This window comes from Nasonia vitripennis, chromosome 5 (genome assembly GCF_009193385.2).
Source record: "Nasonia vitripennis strain AsymCx chromosome 5, Nvit_psr_1.1, whole genome shotgun sequence".
Taxonomy (NCBI): Eukaryota; Metazoa; Arthropoda; class Insecta; order Hymenoptera; family Pteromalidae; genus Nasonia; species Nasonia vitripennis.
The window spans coordinates 24987001-25012787 of NC_045761.1; the positions used below are offsets into that span (position 1 = coordinate 24987001).

The window sequence follows — 25787 nt, forward strand, 5'->3', positions numbered from 1 at the left end:
TCTGCCGTGAAATCGAGGATGCGAAATCCGAGAGTGATTAATTGTCATATTAGCCGCTTGTCCGTAATGTCAATTTATCGAGCTGGCGATTGAAATTTTTTCTCCACTCTGGGCTTTCTCTGCGAAATATAGTAATTTCTGTGAAGAAACTTATACTTTACACGTCGAATAAAATTGTCAATTCGGATTTTGATTCTCACGCTCGTCGTACACCGATCTATTAAAACTTCTCATCGAAGCTCCCTGTCATCGCTTAACTATCCTCAGCTATCTCGGCTCCTCATCTCTTCGTTAGAGCCGATATTATAGCCTCGCCAATTAAAGTCTCTCTCTCTCTCTCTCTCTCTCTCTCTCTCTCTCTCTCTCTCTCTCTCTCTCTCTCTCTCTCTCTCTCTCTCTCTTCTCGTGTGATATTCCGCGTGAAAACGAAAACGCGCTCGCGATCGAGTTCACTATCTCTCGCGTGCGCGGAGGAAAAAATCGACGCCTGCGGGGAGAATCGAAAACGCGTTCGATTTCCCGGGTAAAAGTATATGCAGTCATTCGCCTCAGATGCAGAATCGCGATAATCGGTGCGAGCGAGAGCGAATTAGAAAAAGGATATAGCCGCTGCTCTCTCGCGTTTTATGTATACATGTATCTATAACGCAGTGCGTCCGGTCGCCTATATAGAATCGCGCTGGTGATTCCGCTAAATATCCGTTTTGCGATTGTGTGCCGAATCACTGGGAAAACGCCATTTACTTTCTATTTCTTGCGAAGAGTATAAGCGAGAGCTGAAAAACTAGCCTACTTATCGCGAAAAAAAAATTGAAAATCAAACAGAAGGCTATAACTCGGCCCCGGTAAAATTCCTCAAAACGATCCACTGTGCACCACCCATCGCGTAACAAGAACAAATAATAGAAAACTCGCAAAAAGAGAGAGACTGCTGCACTCTCCTATCTGCAGAAAACAAAAACATTTCTCCGATGTGTATAGCAGCACACACACGCATTGTAGAGTAACCGGAGCCGAGCCCGCGCGGATATTCGCGCGAGATGTAAAATGGACCGAGTAGGCTGACGGGTGTGCTAGTGTTGGTATAGCAGTACCTAGCCGTAGAAACAGCAGCAGCAGCAGCGGTGGCGGCAGTCGCGAGCGAGCGCCGCTCTCTCAAAGGTGGGGATCTAGATTAAAAGCAAACGGGGCCAACGTCTCCGGCGCCAGAGCCATCTCGGACCTTGAACAGTCGAGGTCAAGTTCTCCAAGAGTGCCGCTCTCTCTCTCTCTCCCTCGTTTCGCGATTTCTCACTCGCCACCCTCGCGCGCACGCCGCTGTTGTTCCGCGCGCGCGAACCGTGAGGAGCCGAGGAAACTGCTGCTGCTGCTGCTGCTGACACTGTCCTTTGCGTTTATGTAACGACTGCGAGCGCGCGGGACAAGCTTTGGATTCACGGTCAGGAGCCAGTTGACGGTCAGTGATCTGAGATTCATTTCTAGGGGGTGGTCTCGAGTGTGTTAAGCGACGCTTTTGGAGTGGGTCTTTTGAATGTTTACACGTAGTTTCTTAGCTTGAGTTGATTTCGTTCTTTGGAAAATCGGTTGTGAATCAAGGTGATTAAATTTGCCGGGACTTAACGGAGCGGAAAGATAGAATATAATCTCTAGTAGTGAGTGCGAAAGAGCGCAAGTGAAACGGACAGTCTTGAATTTAATTAATAGCTCCGCTTCTATGCATTACTTTCCATCACTTTCTTGCGAGATTAACCAAAACCAGTTCCACCGCCACTTAACTAGAGCACGTTCGTAAAATAAAAAAAAATTTTAATTTCTAAAAACTACACAAATTATCGTAAATTGCAGACCATGCTGCCGAAGGGAGCAGTGTGCTTGCCGCTGCTGGTCCTGTCGATCCTCGCCGTCGCCTCGGCCCAGATCAACACCGGCTCGGCCTCGTCGCGCTTCTATCTGCGCAAGGACCGCCCGCCCGGCGAAAATCGTCGCTCCTTCGACGTCGCCGGTGCCACTTCGGCCCTGAGACGCGAAGCGAGCTTCGATCCCGACGTCCTCAACCGCTTCCTCGAGGAGTACGCCAGTAAGATCAAGAGGACGACCGAGAGATCACCGCCTTACGATGGAGAGGGCGACGAGGTCAAGACTCAGGGCCAGGGACTGGATATGCCGCAGACCGGCGACATGCACGAGAGGAATGCTACCGGACAGGATGGATTCCGCGATGAAACGGTGAGGATCTTATAGTTGTAGAATATCGTTATCGAGAGGATCATACGGGAAACGTAAATCTATCAGGGTGTACAATAATGGATGGTGATTCGAGCAATTTTGATTTTTGCACGCGCGAGCGTTTAAAATGCCAAAGTGAAACGAGGCGGAAAAACCGCGTTAAAAATGCAGAAAACGATGAAGCATTAGCTGTTTAATTCCAGCCTAATGCCTGCGAAACAGGCACTTTAATACCCCTTTAAGTCAAATCGATGAATCGTCTTGATAAGCTTCTCCGCTCTCTCGTCTAATTTATTGCGGTTATAACTCTCCCGCTGGAAATTGCAATGTATGCCCTTTCGCTCGTGACTATTTATTTTCATGTATCAGCGATTCTCGCAGATAAGTACAATCGATCCGCGAGCACGCCGTGCGCGGTCTATGTACAAAGGCAGTAATTTTCTCGTCAGATTGATTCTGATTAAGCTCCTTAAAACACTTAAAAAACTTTTCACCGTTATGCAGAGTTGGATTTTTTCGCGCATTATGAAAGCATCTAATTTGATCCGTCATTGCATTTCAGTGTCATTACGCTTTGATATCGAATAATTAACCTATGTTTTAATGAAGCCGCTAATCTTAAGGTTAATAATTACTACTAGTGCAGCGATTAGAATATTCTTCTTGTGTAATTATTCGAATTTAATCACGATAGGTGACGCTGAACGACACGACAAAACGGCACAAGTTCTACAATGCTAACTCGCACGAAGACCGCAACAGCGGGTGGGTGACTTTGGAGGCGATACCTTGGTCCAAGAGCAAAATTTCCAAATGGCAAGCCAATCCAACGACTCAGGGACCCTGGCCGGACTCGAAACCCTGGGATAAGCCCAGCTACAACAAACCGCCCTGGAACTCTGACTTTCCAAGACCATCGTCGTCTTACGAGAGTAGCAGTAGCAGCAAGCCTTGGTGAGCTTTTAGTTCGTTTTGTCCAAAAGTGTCGATTCCTCATTAGTTGCGAAGAAAATACTAAACAATGATGTCCTCAGGCAAAACAAGAAGCCGCACTGGCAAGACAACTCACCTGCGTCATCCAACAAGCCTTGGTACTCGCAGGACCGTCCTCGTCCAGGTCAGCAGCAATCGGATCGACCGTCGTACCCGCCGGCGATCGACAAGTACGAGGAAAATCCAAGCCAGGCTCAGAAGTGGCCCCCAGAGCGTCCTTCCTGGGACCGCTACGGAGACTCCTCTCGCCCGTCTTCCGATATCATCACCGACGACGCACCTCCCAACTTCCCCAGCAGCTCCTGGGACAGACCTGGACAGCGGTGAGCTATTATTCATGCTTACGATTACGAGAATTCCTGCATGAATTTCGTTCTAAAAATATCTCTGCAATTTATTCATAGACCGAGTTACACTCACCACACGGAGAGCTACGTGAGCGAGCCATCTGGCTGGCACGACCGCAACGACTTCCCGAGTCACAGCAACAAGTTCAGCAACAACAACAACAGACCCTCCAACGACGGCTATTACGACAGACCTCACTTCTCGCAGTACCAGTATCCCTCGAGCAACGAGCATCCGTCTAACCATCCGTCTAGCGGTGATGGGCAGTGGGTCCTACTGTCGACTAATCGGGGCTACTCCAAATCTAGGCAGAGATCCATCAAATTGGATGCTCTTGTCAGCACTAACACTGCTAACGGGGCGAAGAGCAAAAAACAGGCGACACTGGGTAGTACAGGGGAGGAGGAAGAACACGTGCCCGCCGTGACCTCGAAAAGGCAGGTGAGAATGGGGTATCGAGGATTTAGATTGGAAGGACTCTTGAATTGCCGATGAGGCTTTTTTAGGTGTAAGAAATGAACAGTCCGTTGGAGCCAAATTACATGATAATAATCCGAATATTAAAAGCTTTAGGATTATTTTTTAGGATAATAAATATACGGTAAAGAGAATATTATGCAGCTTTTTAGAGAACTTATCCGAGCGAATTTTAAATTTCACAGTTATAACGCAGACGAGCTGTATTCTGTAATCGTTGATTGTACCATGAATTTTTTTCCAGTTTCTTATGAATATTCTCGTTTGAGAGTCTTTTCAAAAACACTAACAGTTATTGTAAGTTTTTACGTAAAAATAACATCTAGATTGAATATTCGTGCATGGAAGTATTCAATAACTTAGAAACTTAGAGTTAATTATTAGCAATAACATATTAATCGTAATATAACAGTCAAAACCATTTATTAAATATATCTAACGAAAAATACCAAATAAGAGCTGCAAGAAAATCATAGCTGCATGTTCCAACTATCTAATAGCATGCTAGTATGCTTGGCATAAAACAACTATTTTCCATCATAATATACATCAATCAATTTGGGCTGTACAAATCGCACCAAAAAGAAAATATTTGCATGTTCTTAAAAAAAAAAACTCGCATATGCTTATGACAGAGATATCCTCTGATTCGCATTGTACAGCCCAAAAAATACATCGCATATTTCACAACCAATGATCTCCATACTCAATAATATTCCATTGACCCTCAACAGGTCCGACTAACCGTGCTCCCCTCGATAAACGGCACGAACACCACGACATCCCACGGAGGCTTGCTCGAGGTCGAGCGCACCTTCAAGACAGTCGATCAGAGCCAGAAAGAATACGAGATGGAAAAATCCAGCAGCAATAAAGCCCCTACGAACGTTTCACCCCTGACCTCCGGTGTCATGATTAACCGTCGACCGATTCGAAACACCATCACCGGAAGTGGTGGTGCCTCGAGTTCGGCTGTGTTGGCAGCCGTTGGTGCCGGTATGTTACCAGCAACCATGGCTATGATGATACCCATGATGCTGGGAAGGAGGAAGAGGAACGTGGCAGAGCAGCGAGACGAGGCGGACGTGTCGTTCCTCAGGTTGCCTAAGGAGGTCTTTGAAAAAAAACAGAGGCGGAGAATTTGATGGGCTACAAGATGTCAATGATCTGAGAAGAATGTTTTTGAAATTCGACAAATCCAGGAAGAGGTAATGAGATGGTTAAGTCTTGCGTTAAGAATTGAAAATTGAATATTCTTCCTATAGTTTTCAAATACATAAAGTATTACACGTAGATTTATTTAGACGAACTGCATGAAAGCTCTAGAAAGATTACTTATTTCTTTAAAATTCTTTAAAAACAGTCATCGCTGCTTTTATCCTTATAAGGTATCAAAATCTCGAATGCCGATAGAACAGTTATGTGCTTGGTAAAGAAATTCACGGTTGATAAAGCAGGTACCTACCCGATAAATTAGTTTGATGATCTATTAGAGCAATCAATTATTATTATTTGTTATAGCCGCAAAAGCTGTTTTAATTTTTGGCTTAAAAATAACTCAAACTAATTTTTAGGTAAAAGAATCGGCCGAAACGGCGAAAATGATTGTAAATGTGAATGAAAATTGTGATCTAAAGTATTTCATTATACACCATGACAATATTAAGACTCTCTGAAAAATTACTAATAAGAGATGCAGCTATTTATACTCATTTATTGCTAGATAATAGACTATTATTTTACGAAAAATATTTAAGCTGGAATGATAGATATGATATATTATTGATTAATTTGTCGACGCGCCATAAATGGTATTGTGTTCAGATTAAAATAGTACAGTTCCATCGTTTTGAATCGTTATCATTTCAATTCAAGTTTCAACAGTTCAATTTATCATAGAAAGATGAATCTGCTTAGCTTATATGGGAAAAATTATATGTTGCATTCAACCTTTTAGAGATCTTAATATCTGCTTATGTTCTTTGAAATCGTAACTTAATCGACAACTTGTAAATAGTACAAAAAGGCGAAATTGTCCAGCAGCGTCCAAAGCTTAAGTGTTAATATTTTAATCAATTAGCTCTCATTGTTTTGTACAATTTTTTTTTACTTGTTCTTTTTATACTCTTTATTGATACATTTAATTATCCAGTTCACAACACATATTGTTTTATTTATCACTTATTTATAATATATATTGTATTATTTATATCGTATTATTTATTATCAATGTAGTGAACAATATAGCGACTATACAAGAAATATTTTATGTGTGAGAAAGAATAAAACACGTTTCTAGAAAGTTTGAGTCGTTTTTATATTTACATCATAAATGTTATAATTAATTTTAAAATATGCAAATATTTCTTTTGAGAAAGAAATTGAAGTATTCGTAATTTATTACTTTCAGAAAATTACGTCTATCCATGGATGAGTTTTCTAAAACGTATTATGTAGATTAATGTATCATTGTCACGTGATAATACAAAATTTTATCATTTTTTTCTGACTATTTATCGACAACAATGTATTGTGCGATAGCTTAAACTTATTTTAGATAATATACAATCAACCGTGGTATTCAGAGTCGTGCGAAGATTGAACTCCAATATATGAAAAATATAATCTATTACCCACGCTATATCCCGAAGAATTTTCGAGCTTGTCATGGTGCGACCCCAGTCTGGCATCAGCAATCCAATTATATCTTTTGATCGATTTTATAATACTTTTAATAACATAATTATTAATCCTTAACGCTCTTAGAGTAATCTCTTTGATAACTTTATATTAGAATATAATTATACGCCTACGTTATTTTTAGAGAAATGCAATGCTTCCATTCGCAATATCATCAATTAATTAATTATTCACGATTCATAATTAATTAATCAATTATTTAAGTACTGCTTTACGTTCAATAGAGCTTTGTGCTTAAGAAACTTTTAACGATTTACAATTTTTACTACTTCATTTTTCATACGAATAATGCACGTGCGAAGCCAATCTAATTTATTGGAATTCGTTTTCTTTTTAACCGATGAGTATAATCAACGAAGCATCTATACGACTATCGTAATCACAAAGCTCTATCAAATTAATTCATCAACCGATCGATTGATCGATCAATCGATCCATCAATAAATTATTTAATCGCTCATCGTCCAATAAAACGCTAGCGAATATGAAACGACGCCAAATTTACATCCCATGATCTACTCCTCTCCGTTAAATCTCTTCTGAATGTGTCCGATGTACTTAGCAAAACCTTCGCTTGCGTGCTTTAGGATAGTCAGTCCAAGTCTCAGCTTGACCTCTGCTATCCTCTTGGCTATGCCAAAAATGTCAATTCCGTTCGATTGAGGTTTAGGTTTAGCTGTTGTCTTGATTTCATCACGCCAATCGAGTGTCGTTTCACCCTGATCTACAAAATCGGGTTCTGTGGGTGTCTGCGCCGTTGTCGTCGTAGTTGTCGTTGTGGTTGTTGTTGAAGGAGCTTGCTTTTCGTTCTTCTGAGTTGTCGTCGTAGTACTAGTAGTTGTCGTGCTGCTACTTAAAAAAAAAATTATATCAGTCAAAGTTTAAAAAAACTGATCATTTTAAAATAAATTATAATCGCATAAGTTACCTAGGAGTGCTTGCAGTCTTAGCTGTCGTGGATGTAGTGGTGCTAGTTGTTCCCTTTAATGAAAACTTCGTCGGTTCAGCACTCTTCACATGTTGTTTATTCATTATTTGATCTTTCATGTCGTGCCTCTTCTTGTGATGTTCCTTTCCTGGTAAAGCTTCGTCAATAATATCCAAAATTTCATTGCTCAAGTCCTCCTCCTGCTCCTCCTGCTTGCGTTCCTTCTCAATCTCGCTCTTCGACGGTATCACCTGGATGACAGAGCTTCTTTCGGTTCTCGAGGACTTGAACCTCGGAATCGGCAATGGAATAAATGATCCAGCAATGTCTGGCAGAATGCTTCTTTTCGTGCGGTGAACAGATGTCAATCCCGGTGACTTAACTTCAGAATCATCCTCGAGCGACCTTAATGACCTTGGACCATGTTCTACTGCCAAAGCGGTAGGGTTTATCTCGACCTCCTCGTAAACCTCGGCGGGATGATCTTCGCCGACTTTCGAGATCAAAGCCGCGGGATATCCCAAAGGCTCTGGAGTAGGTGAGGCCATGGGAGCTGGTGGTAAGCTTTCGTTAACGTAGCCGTTCTCATCTGGTTGATACCGTAGGTTGACGTCTACTTTATCCTGCATCGGTACTACTTCTGGCATTTTATCGACCTCTCCACTAGAGTATCCCTTCGGTATGTTACCGACAACGAACTGCCGATTGTTACCGATTCCCCCTTTACCCATCGCCGGTACGAAGTCGGTCGGTTGTCGCTGGCGTTCATAATAGTTTGGTGTGGTTGGTGCTTCGGTGTACTTGTACGCTACATCATTGTTTCTGTAGATTTGTTCGTAGGATGTCGTCTCAACCGGTCTGTAAATCACCCGATTTCCTTGCTTCTTAGCAGCGACAGTTGGATATCTAGTGGGTGGCTGTGGTTTGGGTTTTTGGTGTGGTTGATCTACTCCTGTATACCTGTAGTAGTTGGGATTCTTCTCACTGGCGACAGTCGGATTGTACTTGGTTTCATGGTGCTGACCACCGGTCATACCAGAGTAAACTTTGGAGAGTACTTCTTCCTCGCTCTGACCATAGTTTCCACCATATTCGTCAAGATTGTACTTGTAATTAGGTTCGACTTCATAGTTTCTGCGTGCAATGACTCCACCGAAAGGATACAGGAAGTATGAAGCTAGACCAAGACCTAAACCTACGAGAGACATGACTCCCACACTGGGCATGACTTCACGGCTCAAGAAATTGTAAATCTGCGTACCGATAGGCTTTTGGACCTGAGTATTCTGGTTCGGTTTCTTTTTCTTGGAAGGAGGTGCTTTGGACTCAGGCTCAATCTTTGATTCCTGAATACCGATTAATGAGAGATCTAAACTATCTACATCAGTCGAGGTCTCAGCTTCCTCATCAGACGGAATGGATGCTAAAGTTGTAGTTGTGGTGGATGTTGGTCTGCGACGGCGATTCTTATTCTTCTTGCGTTTGTTTGATGGGCGAGGTTTCTTTGTCGTCGTTGATGACGTTATCGGTTCGATCGATGTTGATATCACCTCTACATTTGGATCGAAATCAAATTTAAGGTCAATTTTAGAGTTCTCCGGAATCTCTGGATCCTGGATGTCAGTTTTATGATCATTGTTTATATCGCCAATCTTTTCGATGGTCAATACCGGAGGATTCACACGAATTGGTTGTATCTCGATCTTGGTAGTGTCATCGGCAGGCTTCTTTGTATGAACTTTAAGGACATTATTTACACGAGTAGGAGTAGGAACTTTGGTATTTGACGACTCCGTATTAGAAAAGTTAGTTTTTGACGATATAGTCTGGATCGGTTTCATAGTAGGACTGGCTGTTGTGGACTTCTGAGTATCTGTTAGAACCGATGCCTTGATCTTGGTGACAAACAACGGTCTATCTGTGTTCTCAGTACGATTCGGAGTAGAGGACGTAGCTGGTTTGAGAGTTACTTTTTCAATTTTGGATATGCTTGTGACGGTTTCATTTTTGCTAACTGGAGGCCTTCTGGTTGAGAAAGGTTTGAGCCTATTAGCATTATTGTTACCCTTTTGAGGTTTATTTGTGGGATTCTTCGGAGTAGTAACTTTTGGTTTTGGCGTAGTGCTACTCTTCGTAGGAGGTCTCTTAGTGGGAGATTTAGAAGTTGCGGAAGTCGATGATGTTGTGCGCTGATTCTGTGGTTTCTTTTCAATCGACTCCGTTACCTCGACGTCATTTTCGATTGAAGTTGGTGATGAAGTTGTACTTACTTTGACAAAATTAGTGCTACCAGCTGTACTTGCGTTTTTAACAATTTTCGTGGTTAAAATCGATGGCTCAGTAGTCTTTTCAACAGGCGATGTACTAGGCTTGTATTCAGTCTTTCGGTTAGGCTTTGCATTCGCTGACGTTTGTTTAAAATTAGTAGACGGCAGTTTTGTACTTGTCGTGGAGTGTATCTGATTGCTCTGGATATCAGCTGCGCCTTCAGGTGCGTTATTACCTTCAGTCGTAGTCGCGGGTGGATACAGCTGTATCCAAGTAGACAGCATGCTAGCTGTAGTGGGTTGCTGTTGTTTAGGCGCACCAGTTGTCGCTGTGGCCATTTCTCTTTCAATCTCCTCCTCAGTCAATGCCATAGCGTGTCCAGGATTTGATATCTCAAAGTGACCGAATTTTGAGTTTACAGGAATACCGAATTTCATATGACTGGATTCGTCCTCTTTGTTTTGATTATTTTCAGCGGCGGTGTCTTCAACCCGAGTGGAAATATGGACGACTTGCATGGGAGTTTCAATGGTAACGATTTTTTCTTCAGGTATTCTGACCATGTCGTCACGTTTCGCTGTAGCATTCAGTAATTGAGTCGCAACGGTGCGCAGCGATTGGTCCATATTCTGGATGTTCTTCAACTCGCGGGGCCGTTCTTGCCTGCAAAATAAAAATTATTTCGTGTTAACGAATGATTTAAATTGTCTCTGCGATGCATAATTGATTATCATATTCTTATATAAACCACACTTTTGTCAAAAACACGTTTATATGAGCCAATTACATGATGACATCAATTTTAGTCCTCTAATCTAATATAAAATAAAATATTTAAAAACTAAATTTTGTTTGTTTTGAGCTTATTTATTGCTTTTGAAATTGAAATACTTATAGATTCAAAAACGATTTTAAACTTGAATTAAAAACTATAAGGCTCTTCCGTATCGGGGACGAGCTTATTTACTCGTATATATAAACTACGATGCTAGCGTTCTAGCTATCTCCAAGCCTACATAAATAGCTTTCTGACATGTATGTCAAAGCTACTTTTTACTCAACAAGAATTATAAACAGAGGCAAGGACACTGAATTTTAGTTGCATTAATGTTAAGGCCATACAGGTTAGTGATCAACCGTTTTTGAGATGGCGTTCTTTTTATTTCTTACAATCATGGTAATTTGAAAGGAGGATTTATGAAGGACGTAGAATGACAATTGCTTATTTTGTAATGAATAAAATGATAATCGCAATGTACTTATGCACTTACAATAAAATATATTTTGGTGACGAGGAAATAAATGTAGTAGTAATGTTTTTCAATGTTTATTCAGAATATAAATAAGACTTTTTTTAATTATAAAAGAATGATTTCAGTAGATTCATGATGTGATGAATGAAATCCAGGATTATCTAGTGGAAGACATAATTTGTTTAGTTCGCCGAATTTTTAAATAATTTATTGTACAAATACCATAAATTAATTTGTAGATTATTTTTATAAAAAAAATGTTAATAAATGTAATCTAAAATTATTGGCTCACGACATTATCGAACTACGGATATTCGTTCCGAACTTTTATTGCACGCTAAATATCCCCTGCCCTAGCTAAAGTCGATTGGCTTACTTATGCTTACAATAATTACAGTAATTATGTTTCATCGCATAAAGAAGATAATAAATAAATAAGTTATTAATAAAATAATAAATGCATGTAGCTAACAGCTTAACTTAACTAATATTAACTAATGAAATAATAATTTATGCTCTAAACGTTAATAAGAATGGAATTTATTTAAAAAGTGATACATGATTTCTTACGAAGCTGTTACTTGACGTTATATTAGCTATCAGCCCAATACTACTCTCTAACTTTAAAATTAAATACTAATTTCTTTCTCACGCTAAATTTTTATAATTTATTTAAGCTTTATACGATTATTTCATAGAGGTTATAAAAATTTAGTGTGCTAAAGTACGAATTTATTGACAGCAACAAGCGTTGCCCCGTGACCTCCACAAAATTGACTGATTGATGACGCGAAATCGTGAGCAGTCTGTTCTAGGATCCCTCTTCGATCCTCTCCGCTAACTCATCTCTTTCTCTTCCTCTTCCTTCTTCTACCCTTCCACTCGTTCAGATGTCTGTACTTGTGAATCGAGCTGTGCACGACGTCCCTCAGGCTTGGATTGAATCTTATCCTTACCTTGCTGGAGTCATCCCAACCACGAGCAAAATTCAAACTTCCCGGAAACGCCCAAGGGAAAAGAAACGCTGCAACACCCACGACTCCAGCAGCAAAGGCGACAAATGGTGCGACTGCCATGCCGAAAATTCCGTAGTTAATGGGATTCAGAGGATTGAAGTAGTTGAATACAGAGGATATAGAATCCAATAGATTAACAGGGGACAAAGCCTCGATTAAATCGTCCTCGTCGTCATCGTCAGCTGCCCCACCGGTTGATCCAGGTAGATTCGTCAACTGACTTGCGCCAGGTAGATTAGGTGCGCTAGGAAGACTGGGTAGATTTACCGGTGAAGCTCCATTCGCTTGGCCAGTAACAATGTCCGATGATATTGGATTTGAGGCCTGTCCAACCTCGGTACTTGCTTCAGATGCCGCAGCCTGTGGAGCTTCTTCTCCAGCTGCACTGGTGCCACTGTCTGACGTAACGTCATCGCTAGGGTTACTTGTTTCTGGACCAGTGCCGGTAACATCGTTAGTGCCCTCGTCAGGGTCAGACAGAGGTGAGCCATCGGCATCATTGCCCATCGAATCATCAGAACCAGGGGAGTCTTCATCAGCTGGTACATTTTGGGCTGGTTGACTGCTACCTCCTACATTGATGTGGGTGCCTTGGAAAACTTCAAAAGTAGAAATTTGAGGTTCGTTCAATCCCGAACTTCCGACATCGTCAGATTGGACCTGTCCCGCAGGATCCTTACCGCCGTCATAATAATTGTTATTGTTTTGATAGTAATTGTTAGGTGGCGAGTAACTCGGATAATTACTCGGTGGAGTTCCAGGACTACTGCCGTAAGGATCTTTCACCCCTGGAGTAGCGATACCTGCTGGGATCGTTTGACCAGTAGGTTTGAATATGTTGGTATTCAGAACGTGTGAGTTGATGACAATGTTCAAATCTGTGCACCCCTCCTTGCTCTCAATCGTGTTATTAATCTGCGTTATCGAATTGATCATTATGGTAGGACAATCTGAATCGGTACCTAGAATTTCTGTTGGTGGTATCTGATCAGCTACCGTCTGGTTACCAGCCTGCGACTCATCTTTGTCAACCATGAACATAATATGAACATTCTGGGGTGGTCTTGTGCTCGCTGTTTTTGTCTTGTTAACTTTACTCGCGGTTTTAACGCTCATCGGTTGTTCCACCACTGTCACGTTGGGTTTTTTCGACCCAGCGTTAAGTATGTGGACAACAGTATTTTGAGACACTTTGGACGATGTGTGTGGTATCGGCACTATCCTGTCCTTTCCCAAATCGTCCAAGAGACTGTCGATCTCCATCGTCGAGTCCACATCAATACGATCATTAGGGTTCGACGACGGCTCCGCCTCCACAATCGGGATCTTCGACCAGCGTACCGGTGGTTGAATCTCCGGACTCTTATTCGATGGCTCACGACTATTCATCGGTATCTTGGACTTCTCGATCAACGTTACCCTATTTTTGTCCTCTATATCTTCGTCCATGAAGGACGTGTACTTTTCATAGTTCAACAGATCCTGAACATTCTGCAAGGCCTCGTTTGGCCAGTTCTTCAACTGGACACCTGAGATCTCTGGTCTACGCTTGTAAAGAGTCGAGTTCCTACGAAAGTTGTATCCCGGCTTGAGCTTTTGCGGCAAGATCTTCACCAGAGTCCTGGACGCTATCTTTCGCTCGCCACAAGCTTCCGAGTCGAAGCTCCGGGACATGAACACAGGGATAGGCTTGGGTGTGGAGAGTTGGTTAGCAACGATCTTTCGTACGACTTTATTATCATCATTTCTCCGAGTAACCGAAACGGGAATAGGGATAGGTGTAGAAATCTGCGGGGAAGGAATGAAGGGAATCGCCATAGGATTCTGATAGGTAGTCACGCTTTTACCGATCGACCGGCGATTACCTCTGACCCTGGGCTTCGACTCAACAGCTGGCGACAGGGCACCTAGAGGCAGATAATTCTTCCTGGTCGTGTCGAAGCTCAAGCTGGGAAACACAGCCGCAGCTCGAGGCTGCCAGCCGGCACTACTACCTAACTTAACGCTAGTAATACTGATATCGCGTCTGCGACTGGAGGACGTGGGCGAGCTCGAAGCTGCCGTTCGCCGTTGCCTCGACGTCATCGTCATATACCTGCTATCGGGGCTGCTTCCGCTTCTGCTCGCCAAGGCCGCCGCTCCTTGTAGCTGTGCTCCCTGCGAGCTGTCCAACGGGTCTGCAAAACCATAAACGAGAGAGTGAGATTTTTTAATGACGTAACGGCATCCATTGGCTTCTCTGGAGTAATGTATCGTATATGGGTACGTGTATGTGTGTGTGTGTGTGTAATATATAGTATATTGAACAGGCACGCACGGCGGGCTTATAAGTTTGCTATAACGGGACCGAGAAGAGCTACTTGACTCGATGGGTTATTAAGTGCTTCTTGGCTATCGAGCTGTGTTCTGTAATTGTAAAGGAACGAAAATTCGTGTTTGTTCGCTTCGCTACAGGAGAAGTGGATTTACGGCACAGCCGAGGGTTAATTGAAGGTTGCAGTTTCGCGGTGGTCTCGAGCTGTATTCTGGGAGATCTGCCGAGTGCGTGGTCTGATTTTTTAAGTGTACATTAGGAGGCGTTGTTATGACTGGAGAAATGGGTTTATCGGCGGAAGAGGATCCCAGCCGAGGTATAAACACATCGTGCGTAGTGTTGTAATGACAGTGTTATAAAAGCGCGAAATTGAGTTCTTATAGGTTTGTATTATCTCGCGGTGTATAAAAACAAAATTAAAAGAATGACGGTTCAATTCAGTGTAATTTGGTAGTAAAATAGAAAGAAGAATATTTACCTGGATCCCTTGGCCTTCCATATCCCCTGTTCGCCACGGCGAGCAGGATCGTCACTGTCACAAGCCTGAACCACATTTTCACACTGCAACAAACAAAAGAAAGTACAAAATTAGTTAAAACTGTAGTCACAGTGATTCTGATTATATTATATAAGAATCTCTATTCGTATCAATTAAATGTCTCGTGGGATTACGCACTGCCTTTTTGTCAAACTATAAACAATATATCCGCCAACGAGATTCTTCCTCGTCCCCTTACATAAAGGCCTACAAAAAACAACTCCTGACATAATGCCATTCAACTGGCGCTATTTCGCGTCATTTAGAAAAGCGTTCGAGCACATAATCCCGGCACGTGCATCGCTTTTCATTCTTGCGTACAGCTAACTAACTTATACTTCCCCTCGTTACGTGAATCTCGGTCTCACGCAGGCATACGTATCGCTCATTATAAACAAACGCCTCGCGACGTTCCATCAAAGCGCGTAATAACGAAAAACGTGAAGTTACCCAATTGCATTATAAGAACTCGTCCACAGCATGTCTATGCGGTAAAGACTCTTTTCCACGTGAATTCCAAGTGCTCTGTATGACGAAACTTATTTTTTCCATTTTTCGGCGTCGCGACCCGATTTCGAGAGATATTACTTTTTTTCGTATGCCTTCGACGTGCCGCTGCTCATCATCGTTTGCGAGACTAGTTTCTGTGTTTGTAACGAACGAAAACGAATCTTGCGAAGCGGATTTGCATGATTTTTACGAGCCAGGGAAAATGAGAGCAAGTGTATATTGGGTAAGACTGTGAACGCGACTGGAATTCGGTAGTATCAAAGGAGATGTGGTTATTGCGATTGAAATGATCATAATTGTCCTGTGCGCGCAGCTAATGAGTCGCGCAAAAAACTGAAACTTCGCTACACGAGTATTATACGTAACTGAAATTTAGTGAATGGAAGTAGAAAGCACGAGGTTTTGTTTCGGGATAAATAAAGAGTAATTAAGCAATTTGTCGGGGACATTATTTAGTTTTGTTGGAATTTCGTAATGCTTCAAACTTTTTGTTTTGAAGGGAACGATTTCATTTGTGTACAGCTTCGAGTGCTAAAAATTGATTGTCACTCGTCACTCGTATTATCATACTGTTTTGAGGCCTGAATTACTGAATGGAAAACTTTATGCATGAACAATTCGTGCGTTTTGAATATTTGCCTCACGTCCCCTTGTCAATAATTATTATGTTTATTTCGATTTATGAATATGGATGCTTCGACAGGTATAACAAACAGGTTGATTAAAATCTATTTCACATTATGTATTTAATTTAAAGCGATTAAAAAAAACAACAACAAATCGCCGTCATGAATCACCGGGTCATAAAACTTGTCCCGAGCAAAAGCAGTTCCTCAAACTGCCATTCCGAATGCCGAAGTCGCTCACGCACCTGCCGCAAAGTCAACCTCCACCGATCTGTCTCTCTCCATATATACCGCCTCGCAATATCGGATCAAGGACCTATATATATACAGAAATGTGCGCGCGTCTCGATCTTTGCACTCCCGGCACGCGCCCGTTTGGCTGCTCTATCGATGCCCATCGAATGCGAATGCCGCGATTTTCGAAGGCAAGGCTGCGTGTGATGTGTTGCGCACGAAAGACGCCATCGGCGTTAGTCGATTTGCCGTGGCTACGCACGAAGAGAGGAATTTTTACGACTGTCTGCGCGAAGACGTTGGAAGGATCGGCTCCGGTACGAGTCGGTTATAATAATTGGATAGTTTTTTGTTTCAACGAAAGCCTGAAAAATCCCAACATTAGAGCTGAGAACGAAAGCCAATCTCTCATGGCACTTATAATCTATTGTCGCCGAGCGACGACTTGTCGCACTCGGCTTCCCGTCCCTAATCGCGGCCTTTCCTCGGAGAGCATTCCCGCACATCCATACGAGCGCCTCTTTACCGTTGCGTTTTTTCGTTCCACGCGCACTCGCGCGCAGGGAGCCCAGCTCGACACTCTCGCGTATAAGTCGCTCCTGCATATAACGGTACCTGCTGTACACATGTATACGCCTCTCTTATTCTGGCTTATACGCGAGTTCTAGTTTTGCATGCGTGCATATCGCGTGCGCGCGGCGTGTTCCGACGCGCACGATAAACGCGCGGATGAGTGTATGCGCGGGCGAGGATTAATGATCCGTGTTCGTAGGCTGCTGGATTGGATTGAAAATGATGATGATCAGGGGGTTAAATTGAATATGAAGAATAAATGCGCGTTGGGTTTTTATTGAAGAAGGAAAGCGTAAGCTGTGCGCGAGTGGGTAATGGTATCTGCTAAGGTCGAATTTTGAAATCACGATTTCGAGAATTGTGGATCGTTACAGAAAGCCGCTCTTGTTTCTTATGGTAACGTCGATTCAGTTTACTCGAATAATAATAGATATTCATCTTGAAAACAGGATGGATTCGAGACTGACCGGTCGATTTCACTTTTTCGTATGCATAATGTACCTCCTGAGATAATCATTCATGTTTAAAATATTCATAGTCCGAAAATGTAAGATACTCCTTTTCTTACGCAAAACTTTCTTCAAACGTTTGCATGAAAGGCATGTAAGTGCATTCAGAAATCATATCCAGAACCCATTTCGTTTGATACTGAAGCTTGTAAAGAAATGGCTCTTCTATTGTGTTCCTTGACATACGTAACGACAATAAACAACCGTTAATTAGAGCGCGCAATTTCTTCTATAGGAGTTAATTTACTGAAACGAAGAGCACAGCTGAGCGGATTTATATCGTTTGCGAAAGTAAACTTAGATCAGTTAACATCTTTTCTTTTTTTTTCATAGAACCGTTTTTAAATGAAAATATTTGTACGCGTATGAATACCAATCAATCTGTCGATTTATCATGAAAATCTTAGACTATACAGTTATGAGAAAAACGTGTTTCAAACTTAGGCATCTCATTATCATAAACGCAAGTTATTTACGGCGTTTCGACATCGGAAAATAATAAATTGGATGCCATAATACCAAAAATACATAATGGTACCCAACGTTACGATAAGATAAACCCATAATTAAAGAGCATCGCTTCCATGAAGAAAAAAATACAGCTCTTACGTAATAATTTACGAGCAGAGTCAAGTTCAGGATCAGGGATTCGATAATCGAGAAACCGAGAGGCTTAGCACCTTTTTATGGCGATGACAGGCAATTACCATTAAGAAATCGTCTATTCTGGTTGCCGTGGCGCTTGTACAGCTATGGCGTGGTTATAACGGAACTATCCGAATGACTCCAAAGAATTTCGTGCAAAATAACGCAAAAGCAAAGTAGTTGGCTTTAACGATATTTTCTTTACCGATCTGAGCTTTACTCGTATACTTATGCAAATGTGGGTCATCGAAGAATTCGATAAACTGTTAGGCACAAGACGAGAAATTCAGCTCTCAGAGCAAAAAAATGACGTAGATTCGCTATCTGAAAAACAAAACTACGAAAAGAAGCAGCTACCTCGAGGTAAGTTTGCGCATAATTGCACCTGACGGTTCGACGCGCGGATAACATCTGAATTTCAAACCATAACTAACTAGCCGTGTACGAGAAGAAACGGCATCCAGCGGTAACCGGTGCAGCAGCTTGCAACAGTAGCAACGATCGACAGCGTGTATACACCGATCGCCGCTGAAAAATCGCGGGCAGAATTTCCATATTAATTATGCGCTGCCGATAGGCATCTGCCGCTGCTCAGGATGATCCGCGTGTACTTAGATGTATATATATGGTCGAGGTGTATTCTTTTTCCGGAAACGCCAACTGTAGGCGGAACAAATTCACCTCGGCAGCCCGTGACCGCGCGCGGGATTGAGACTGGAATATGTATAAATTCCGCTGAGGGATCGAGAATGCACAGGAGCTGCGCGAGCTTTGGGTTTTAAATTGAGAAGGAAGAAGGATTTTTTTACCTGGTGGAAGACGTTTTTTGACTTTTCAAAGGATGTTTCTGGTTTCGTTGGGATGCATATGGGATGAGAGGGTGGATTAACAATTGAGATTTTTTCTTGGAGAGAATCGGATATTTGTGTAAATTTTTAGAATTAAATGTCTTATCTCGTGTATAGTCTAATTTTTCCAACTGCCGCAGGTCTTACAACAACAATCGGAGAAGCGTATCTTTTATGCACGGGGTAGAAAATCGGAAAATCGAGGTCGCCGGTCTCGCGATCCGAAACCGCGATCGTTCCGGATCGTTCGAGATACACTGTGCGCACGCGACGCTGCTGAATTTTTATTCAGACATGCTCCATTGAGCCAAGGAGATGGTCTATTTTTTATTCTGATGTCTGTATTCACTCGTTAAAAAAGTTTTAGCAACGATCGAAGACAAAATGAGAGACAGTGGTATGCAAGTTCCGTTACGCGCACATATTTGTGTCATCGAAATTCGACTTCATTATAGGAGGTACATCAATACTTCGTCTACTCGATCAAGATCAAATCTTTGAAATTAATAATTCAGTACTAAAAAAAAAACTCACCTAAAAAAACCTGAACATTCGCCTGGCAAGGCACTCCCGAAAAAAAAAACGCGCACTCCCGGTCTCACCAAACTCCCGAAACACCGGCAAGACTCTATATTATTATACTTTATAAACTCGTATCTAAAACAATGACAAGCTAGAAACTTGTAACCCGATCACTTCAAGACTCACAACGATACACCCTACACGGCAAGAACGAAAAAAAAAATAGAAAACTACTCGTCGATCGCTTTCGAAAAGAAATCGTGTACACACGCGCGGGGGTTAAAAGCGCAGCTCTCGAGTATACTCGCGGTGTTCGCTCGAAGCGCACGGCTCACTGAGTAAGCGCTTATGGTCTCGGCGAGTCGCGTGTCTCAGACGTCGTCGCGGAGGGGCCCGTTACTCGGCGGCGGCTCGAGAGAGCTCTCCTCGCCGGAGTTGAATAACCTGCAGGGAGAGAGAAAGAGAGGCAGCTCTCGTTCGGTACCTGCTTATGCTAAGTATCGTTATGATTCTTCGTGAGTTCTACTGTTTTTTTCGAAGACTTCTTTTTTTCAAGAAGGCGGGAATTGGGTTAATTTGAGTGGGTGGGACACCGAGAGATGATTAGACCTTGCGGTCCCCGCGTTGGAGCGAATGTGGGAGAAGGTCGCGAGAGATACACGGTACCGGTACTCTCTTCGGGGTACATTTGTATGCACTTCCCGAGGGACTGGTATATAGCGTGTGTACTTCGGTCCTAAGTGGCGCGTGTCGTGCATGTAATGCGAGAATTCTGAAAAGCCTTGACACATATTTTTGCTCTTTTTCGGAACTTTAAATACCGGCTTTGTTATAATACACTTATATACGGCTGGCAATGGGACTGGTTTGTCGCTCTGTGAGAAACTCGTCGCGGTGGCATTTCATATCCTCGCATCGAAATAGTATCTTGTATTCGAGAAATATTTTCATAGTGTCACGGCTACGTTACGTAACCAGTAGCTCGCGTGATTGATATTCGAAAATATTTTTCCCGCCACTGAAACTCCAATTCCACTCCAGCAAAGCAAACACAATCTCAACTCCGGAAATCCATCCAGCAGCGCGTCTCTTTGATCGGTAAGCCCATAAAGCATCGATTAGTTTCGCTCCCCACACACGCAGCCCCGGAAAAATCTCATGCCATACACTCTCGCACGCACTAATCTTGCTCAGCTAGTATACGCGTTGGTCAGGCATATGCATGCGGTGGGGCGAATTTTTGCGAAGGTGAATGATGCTGCAGTAAAAAGTAACTGTTCCGGGATTGTCCGGCATTCCCGGCGATCGGCTTTTCGCGCTGCAACGATGTTGTTTTGCTTTTCCCCGACGTATATATCATCTCCCGCGGTATATAGATGCGCCGGGTTTACCGTAAATCGGCGAGGCGAACTGGGTATGTATATGTATATAGCTTTATGTGGAATACCATGAAAATGAAATTTGGATGAGGGATCGCCGCGTAGGTAATAAATTACGCTTTATAATTTTCTATATACGATGTATTTAATAACTTTGTCACGCGAGTCAAATACCTGCAGTTGGTATAGGTTTTCCACAGTCGCGTTGGACTCAATCCGATAACGTGTATCACGTCACAGAAAACATGTACACAAATATCCCTAAGCTCCGTCTTCCAACCTGCTCTTACTTGTACCTATAACATACGAAGCGATAAAATTCTTCCTTCCTCCTTATCACCAATCAGCGGCCCGCAACGCTCCACCTCCGGATTCCTCGAAATCGAGAGCTTCCACACTACGACTTTCCTCTGTAAATCAAAGAGATCAGCCGCTGCAATTACCTTCAAGCCCTAATCCCTCGGATGACTCGGCGATTACACGCGAAACTTCCCAGTCACGCGCCGGGCAACAAGTGCGCGCGTGGGGATAATTAAAGATGAGTTTGCGCTGCGGATGAGGGACTATGTATATACAGTGTGTGTACGCGAGGACGTCGAGGGATAAAAAACGGGATGGTTATAGCGTGTGCCGTTGTAACTGTTCGATGGAAGACGCTCGTTGCGATTCGTATGTGTACACATGGCAGATGTTTGTGGTCTTATCGATGTGTGACGATGACAGAATTAGTTTTTGTATGCATCGGACAACAAAACGTTGTGTGCAGTAATGATGGGTTTTTGATTGCTATGGGTGCACACAGTGTTTTCTAATGAATGGCCTGGGAGAGATGAGGGCAAACTGATTATTGTGGTGGAAATTTTGAGTACACACTTGACACATCGTTGACTGATCGTAGCCTGGATACGTGTAATAGATAATCATCAAAGTATATGGATTTACATAATGAAATTGTTTAATGAGAACTGCTGTCAATCTCGTTGGTTTCTCCGCGAACGCGTTAAAAAGAGTGATTGGCTCATCAAGGAAGCGCCGACGGATGTATAGTAGATCACGTCCGAGTACGGCGAGGCAATAAATTTGAATGTCCAAGTACCTCGTCCGTTTCTTATATGACAGAAGAGCTAATTTCAAGTCGGATCAATGATGTTATTTCCACTTGGAAGTAAAGTAAAAAACTTTATACGAATGTGTGTTTTTATTTATTACATCTGGATCAGAATTTCATTCCTCGAAAAAACCCACGACTCTATCATCACAGCTTCAACCCCGTTCCATCGATCAATCAGTGAAGAAACATACGACAAGCAACGATTACACGTTGATTTCCAGAAACGCTATGGACTGCAGTGCACATCCTCCAAAAAAGAAACAAAGCCCAACCGCTCAGCCCACAAATCCTGATGAAGAAAGAAAGGCAAGAAGAACGGAACCGTCCGTGCGTCATATCAGCTCTACAAGAGGCTCACTGTGTGTGTGTGTGTGTGTGTGTGTGTATGACGTAGCGGAACACGTTGTGGTCTCGTACTTCGCCGCAGCAGATGAATAACACGCTCTCAGCCGGATAAATAACACCCGGGAGTATGTCCTATCGCCTGTCCGCGATAGTTCGTCTTCGTCGCGGGAGCTGGTAGTCTTTTTTCGAGGCGTTTATACAGCGTCGAAAGCGTGTGTATAGTGTTTCTCTTTCTGCGCGTCGAGAGTGTACGTGGGTATATACCGAGCTGACGTTGATGGAACGTAGCGGACGGGGGAATTAATTTGGAACAGCGAAGGTGACTAATTGAGACGAGGTTGATGCACCTTGCGCGTGTATAGTTGTTATAGGAGTTATATAGCGGATGGGTATGTGAAAGTTCTACTGAATCGAAAATTTGCATCTTCGGCGTGATTGATTATTACGATAGGCCTAATTTTTTCCGCGTTTTTTTGTGGTTATTAGTATACGGAAATTCCCATAGTGCAAATGCGTAATCTACTCGAAAGCCCGCGCTTTCAACCGAAACTCGTAAACATTAATCGGTTCATCGAGGGATATTAAGGTAAAGCTCGTCATCATCATCGTAACGCGTCATCGAAAGCTTGCTCGCGGTCCCGCTAATGCGGCTCGCTGGTATGGAAAAAACGTTAAAACCAGATCGTCCAGCCGCGTCGCACCGTAAATAGCCTCTAACGACACGCACTTCGCTTCGTCGCCGATTAACGCGATAAAATCGATCTGGAAAACGACGTGCGTGCATCGTATTAGCGCGCGCAAACAATCTCGCGGCTTATCAAGCGTGACGGCGGCGCCTTTTGACGACTAGCGTGGAAGAGTTAGTATTTTTTTTTTAAAAGATAGTTTACAGCGGAATGCTTCCAATGAAGAGACGCGATAGGGTCTGAAGATTCATCGAGGCGTTAATATCACGTAACGGAGGTTCCATATTTTCCATAGAGTTACACATCTGACTTAATTCGAATGCACAGTTCTCATAACTCCCCATTATTCCAGCGCAAAAAAAAAAATAACTCGTGGTCATTATCATCCTAATTACGCATAAATCAAAAATCAGCCGACTCGCGGCTGCATCCAAGCACTCGACCCGCAACGAAACAAAGATGCACCGCACACATGGCGTAATAATAGGTGTACTCCGGACGAGTCTCGCGCTGCACATGCGCGCATTTAAGTCTCCACACTGTATAATTAATATACTTGCGATTCTACTTATCGCGGATGCGCCTACATTTGTGTCCTAATGTAGCCGTGAAACATAACAGTTATAAATCGGCCCTTCACTCATAGATTGACTTTCCTGGTGCCCAGCTTGCAGATAACGGGGGTAAGGCGTGGATACCTATACATGTGCAATTGCGAGAGAGTCGATGATTAAGCAATATGATACGGAAAATGTGGCCGATTGAGATTAGGATCGAAGACGATCGAGCTAGTCTGTTGAGAGGTGGGGTATTAAATACTTAATGAATGGGTTGTTTCAAATATAGTAAATGGATTGAATGTGGGTGTTTTCAAAGAGTGAAAGAGACGATGATTCTGTTGGATCGGGGCAAAAGTTGTTGCAGGAATTAATGGGTTTATAGCTTGTCGAGCGCAGTATATGTAGTACGTCGTTATTGACCGATGCAGTGATTTGCAGAATGTGAGAATCGATTAGTTCAGTGTTATTTATAAATAACTAACCGACGTAGTCCTACTTCTGGAACTTCTTCGTTGAAATTACCCTCGAGTATACTCTTTTAAGAGGCGAAATTCCAAACTTCGTAATCCCATAAATTATATGCATCTATGAAAATAACTTAATTAACAGTTTTTGCGCTCGAAAGACTGGAGAATCATCCACGCGGAAGAGTCACGAAAAAACCGCTTATTAGCGCGAAAAGGAACGCGATCCTCTTTTTGTTAACGATCCGAAAGTGGCGTAATTAGAGCTCGCGGAGATGTCCGGCGCGTGGCCTGCGTGATTTTATGAACTGAGACGTAAATACCGAAACCTCGCGCGCACGCTGGGAAAACCTGAATGCAAAGCATAAAACGTATAATCGCCGGACCGTTATGTGCGCTCGGATAAAAACTCAGCCGTGTACATATATATACTTATACGTTTTCGAATAGCGTGTAAAAATGCTTCAAATCGTTGTACTTCTTTGGTATCAACATTCTGAAGTAAAGCAAAATTTCAGCGTCAAACATTTTATAAAATAAATGAAACTCGACCGCAAACCTACACAAATCTCAAATCTCTATGATCAGCTTGCAACTCAAACAAAACCACAATCCCATCACCTAATAAACAAAGCCAAGCAAAACAAAGCAGAGCAGAGCAAAGGCGCGCGCGCGCGAATCTAATCCACCTCTCGCGCGCTTGCGCATAAATTTTCCGCGCAATTTCGCACTCAACGCCCGTGCGTATCCTCCTCCTTCTGTCCAACTTCCTTAGAGTTGTATGTACACAATGATTGCGAGAGCTGACTCTAGTTGGGCTATTCAAGAAGTGAAGAAGTAGATCACGGAGTTGCTCTTCCATTGTGTGTAGTTCCAGCTCGCGTGAGCTATCCTTCCCGAGAAGTTCGCAAATTATATCGTCGTGTCTCCGGAGAAGAAAAAAGACTTGAAGAGCAACAGGTTATTCCTCCGTGCGCTGCGGTTGTCTATTGTACAGGGGATTCTTTTCGGTATCGTCGGCTGCGCGCAGAGCACTTGTTACAAGAAAGGCGCGCGGGTTTCGATCTTTTATCTGAGGTGTATTGTGCGGTTTTGGTTTTTTGGGAATGGAGCTTATTGTGATGTATGCTTATCTGGATTCAAGGATTTTTTTAAAGATTGTGAGAAAATGTTGCAATCTTTGCTATGGACAACCGAGATTTACGTTCAAATAAACGTAAATTTATCAATTACGGGAAATGATGAAGGGTGTGACGATTTGAAATTTATCGTAGAGTATAGGTGCTTATTAAATGTGATGGGCATAAACGTATTAACCTTTTTACTCATCTCAAGATATTAAATTGCGTATCTTATTTTCCGCATAAACGTCACTCGCTTCAAGATAATTATCGCTTAGCATGGATAAGCATCATTTTAGACTTAGTTTATTTCTTGACCTTTTATGACAGCAGATAACGATAACGATAATGCATGTTTTGGGTCGGTAGCATCAGATGGTCCATGCATTCTACTAGTCCGACAGTCTGTAATTTTCATCGTGTGTTCTATATGCCTCATCATTATAGGCTCGATGCTTTATCAACGTTTTTTATCGTTTCCTGATCCATTTCATTGTATAAGATGTGAAACACCTTCCACCAATTCGGACTGTTCTCAATTAGGGACCCAAATAGTTGTTTTAACAACGTAAAATTAAAATAAAATCAAGTAT

At 42.6% G+C, this 25787-nt stretch overlaps 2 protein-coding genes across 3 annotated transcripts in view; one reads left to right on the forward strand and one right to left on the reverse strand.

Moving 5' to 3' along the window:
* The first annotated feature begins 811 nt into the window (after nt 1-811).
* Nucleotides 812-6224, forward strand: LOC100678266. The gene is made up of 6 exons (XM_008209407.4): nt 812-1456; nt 1846-2226; nt 2921-3180; nt 3261-3542; nt 3624-4008; nt 4779-6224. Exons 2-6 carry the CDS (start codon nt 1849-1851, stop codon nt 5187-5189), a joined length of 1716 nt encoding a protein of 571 aa, XP_008207629.1. The 5' UTR covers nt 812-1456; nt 1846-1848; the 3' UTR covers nt 5190-6224.
* A 111-nt stretch (nt 6225-6335) lies between these two features.
* Nucleotides 6336-25787, reverse strand: part of LOC100170395 (mucin-like) — a 28459-nt gene continuing 9007 nt past the window's right edge. Inside the window, exons 3-6 of one of the 2 annotated variants that reach the window (XM_016985499.3) lie at nt 15002-15084; nt 12094-14386; nt 7673-10603; nt 6336-7596 (exon numbers count right to left, since the gene is read on the reverse strand). In XM_016985499.3, the coding sequence (XP_016840988.1) occupies nt 7260-7596; nt 7673-10603; nt 12094-14386; nt 15002-15077 (5637 nt within the window). In that variant the 5' untranslated portion in view covers nt 15078-15084 and the 3' untranslated portion in view covers nt 6336-7259. Of the gene's footprint in view, nt 7597-7672; nt 10604-12093; nt 14387-15001; nt 15085-25787 lie in introns of those variants that run through there. The other variant, NM_001130052.1, reaches the window with a different exon arrangement.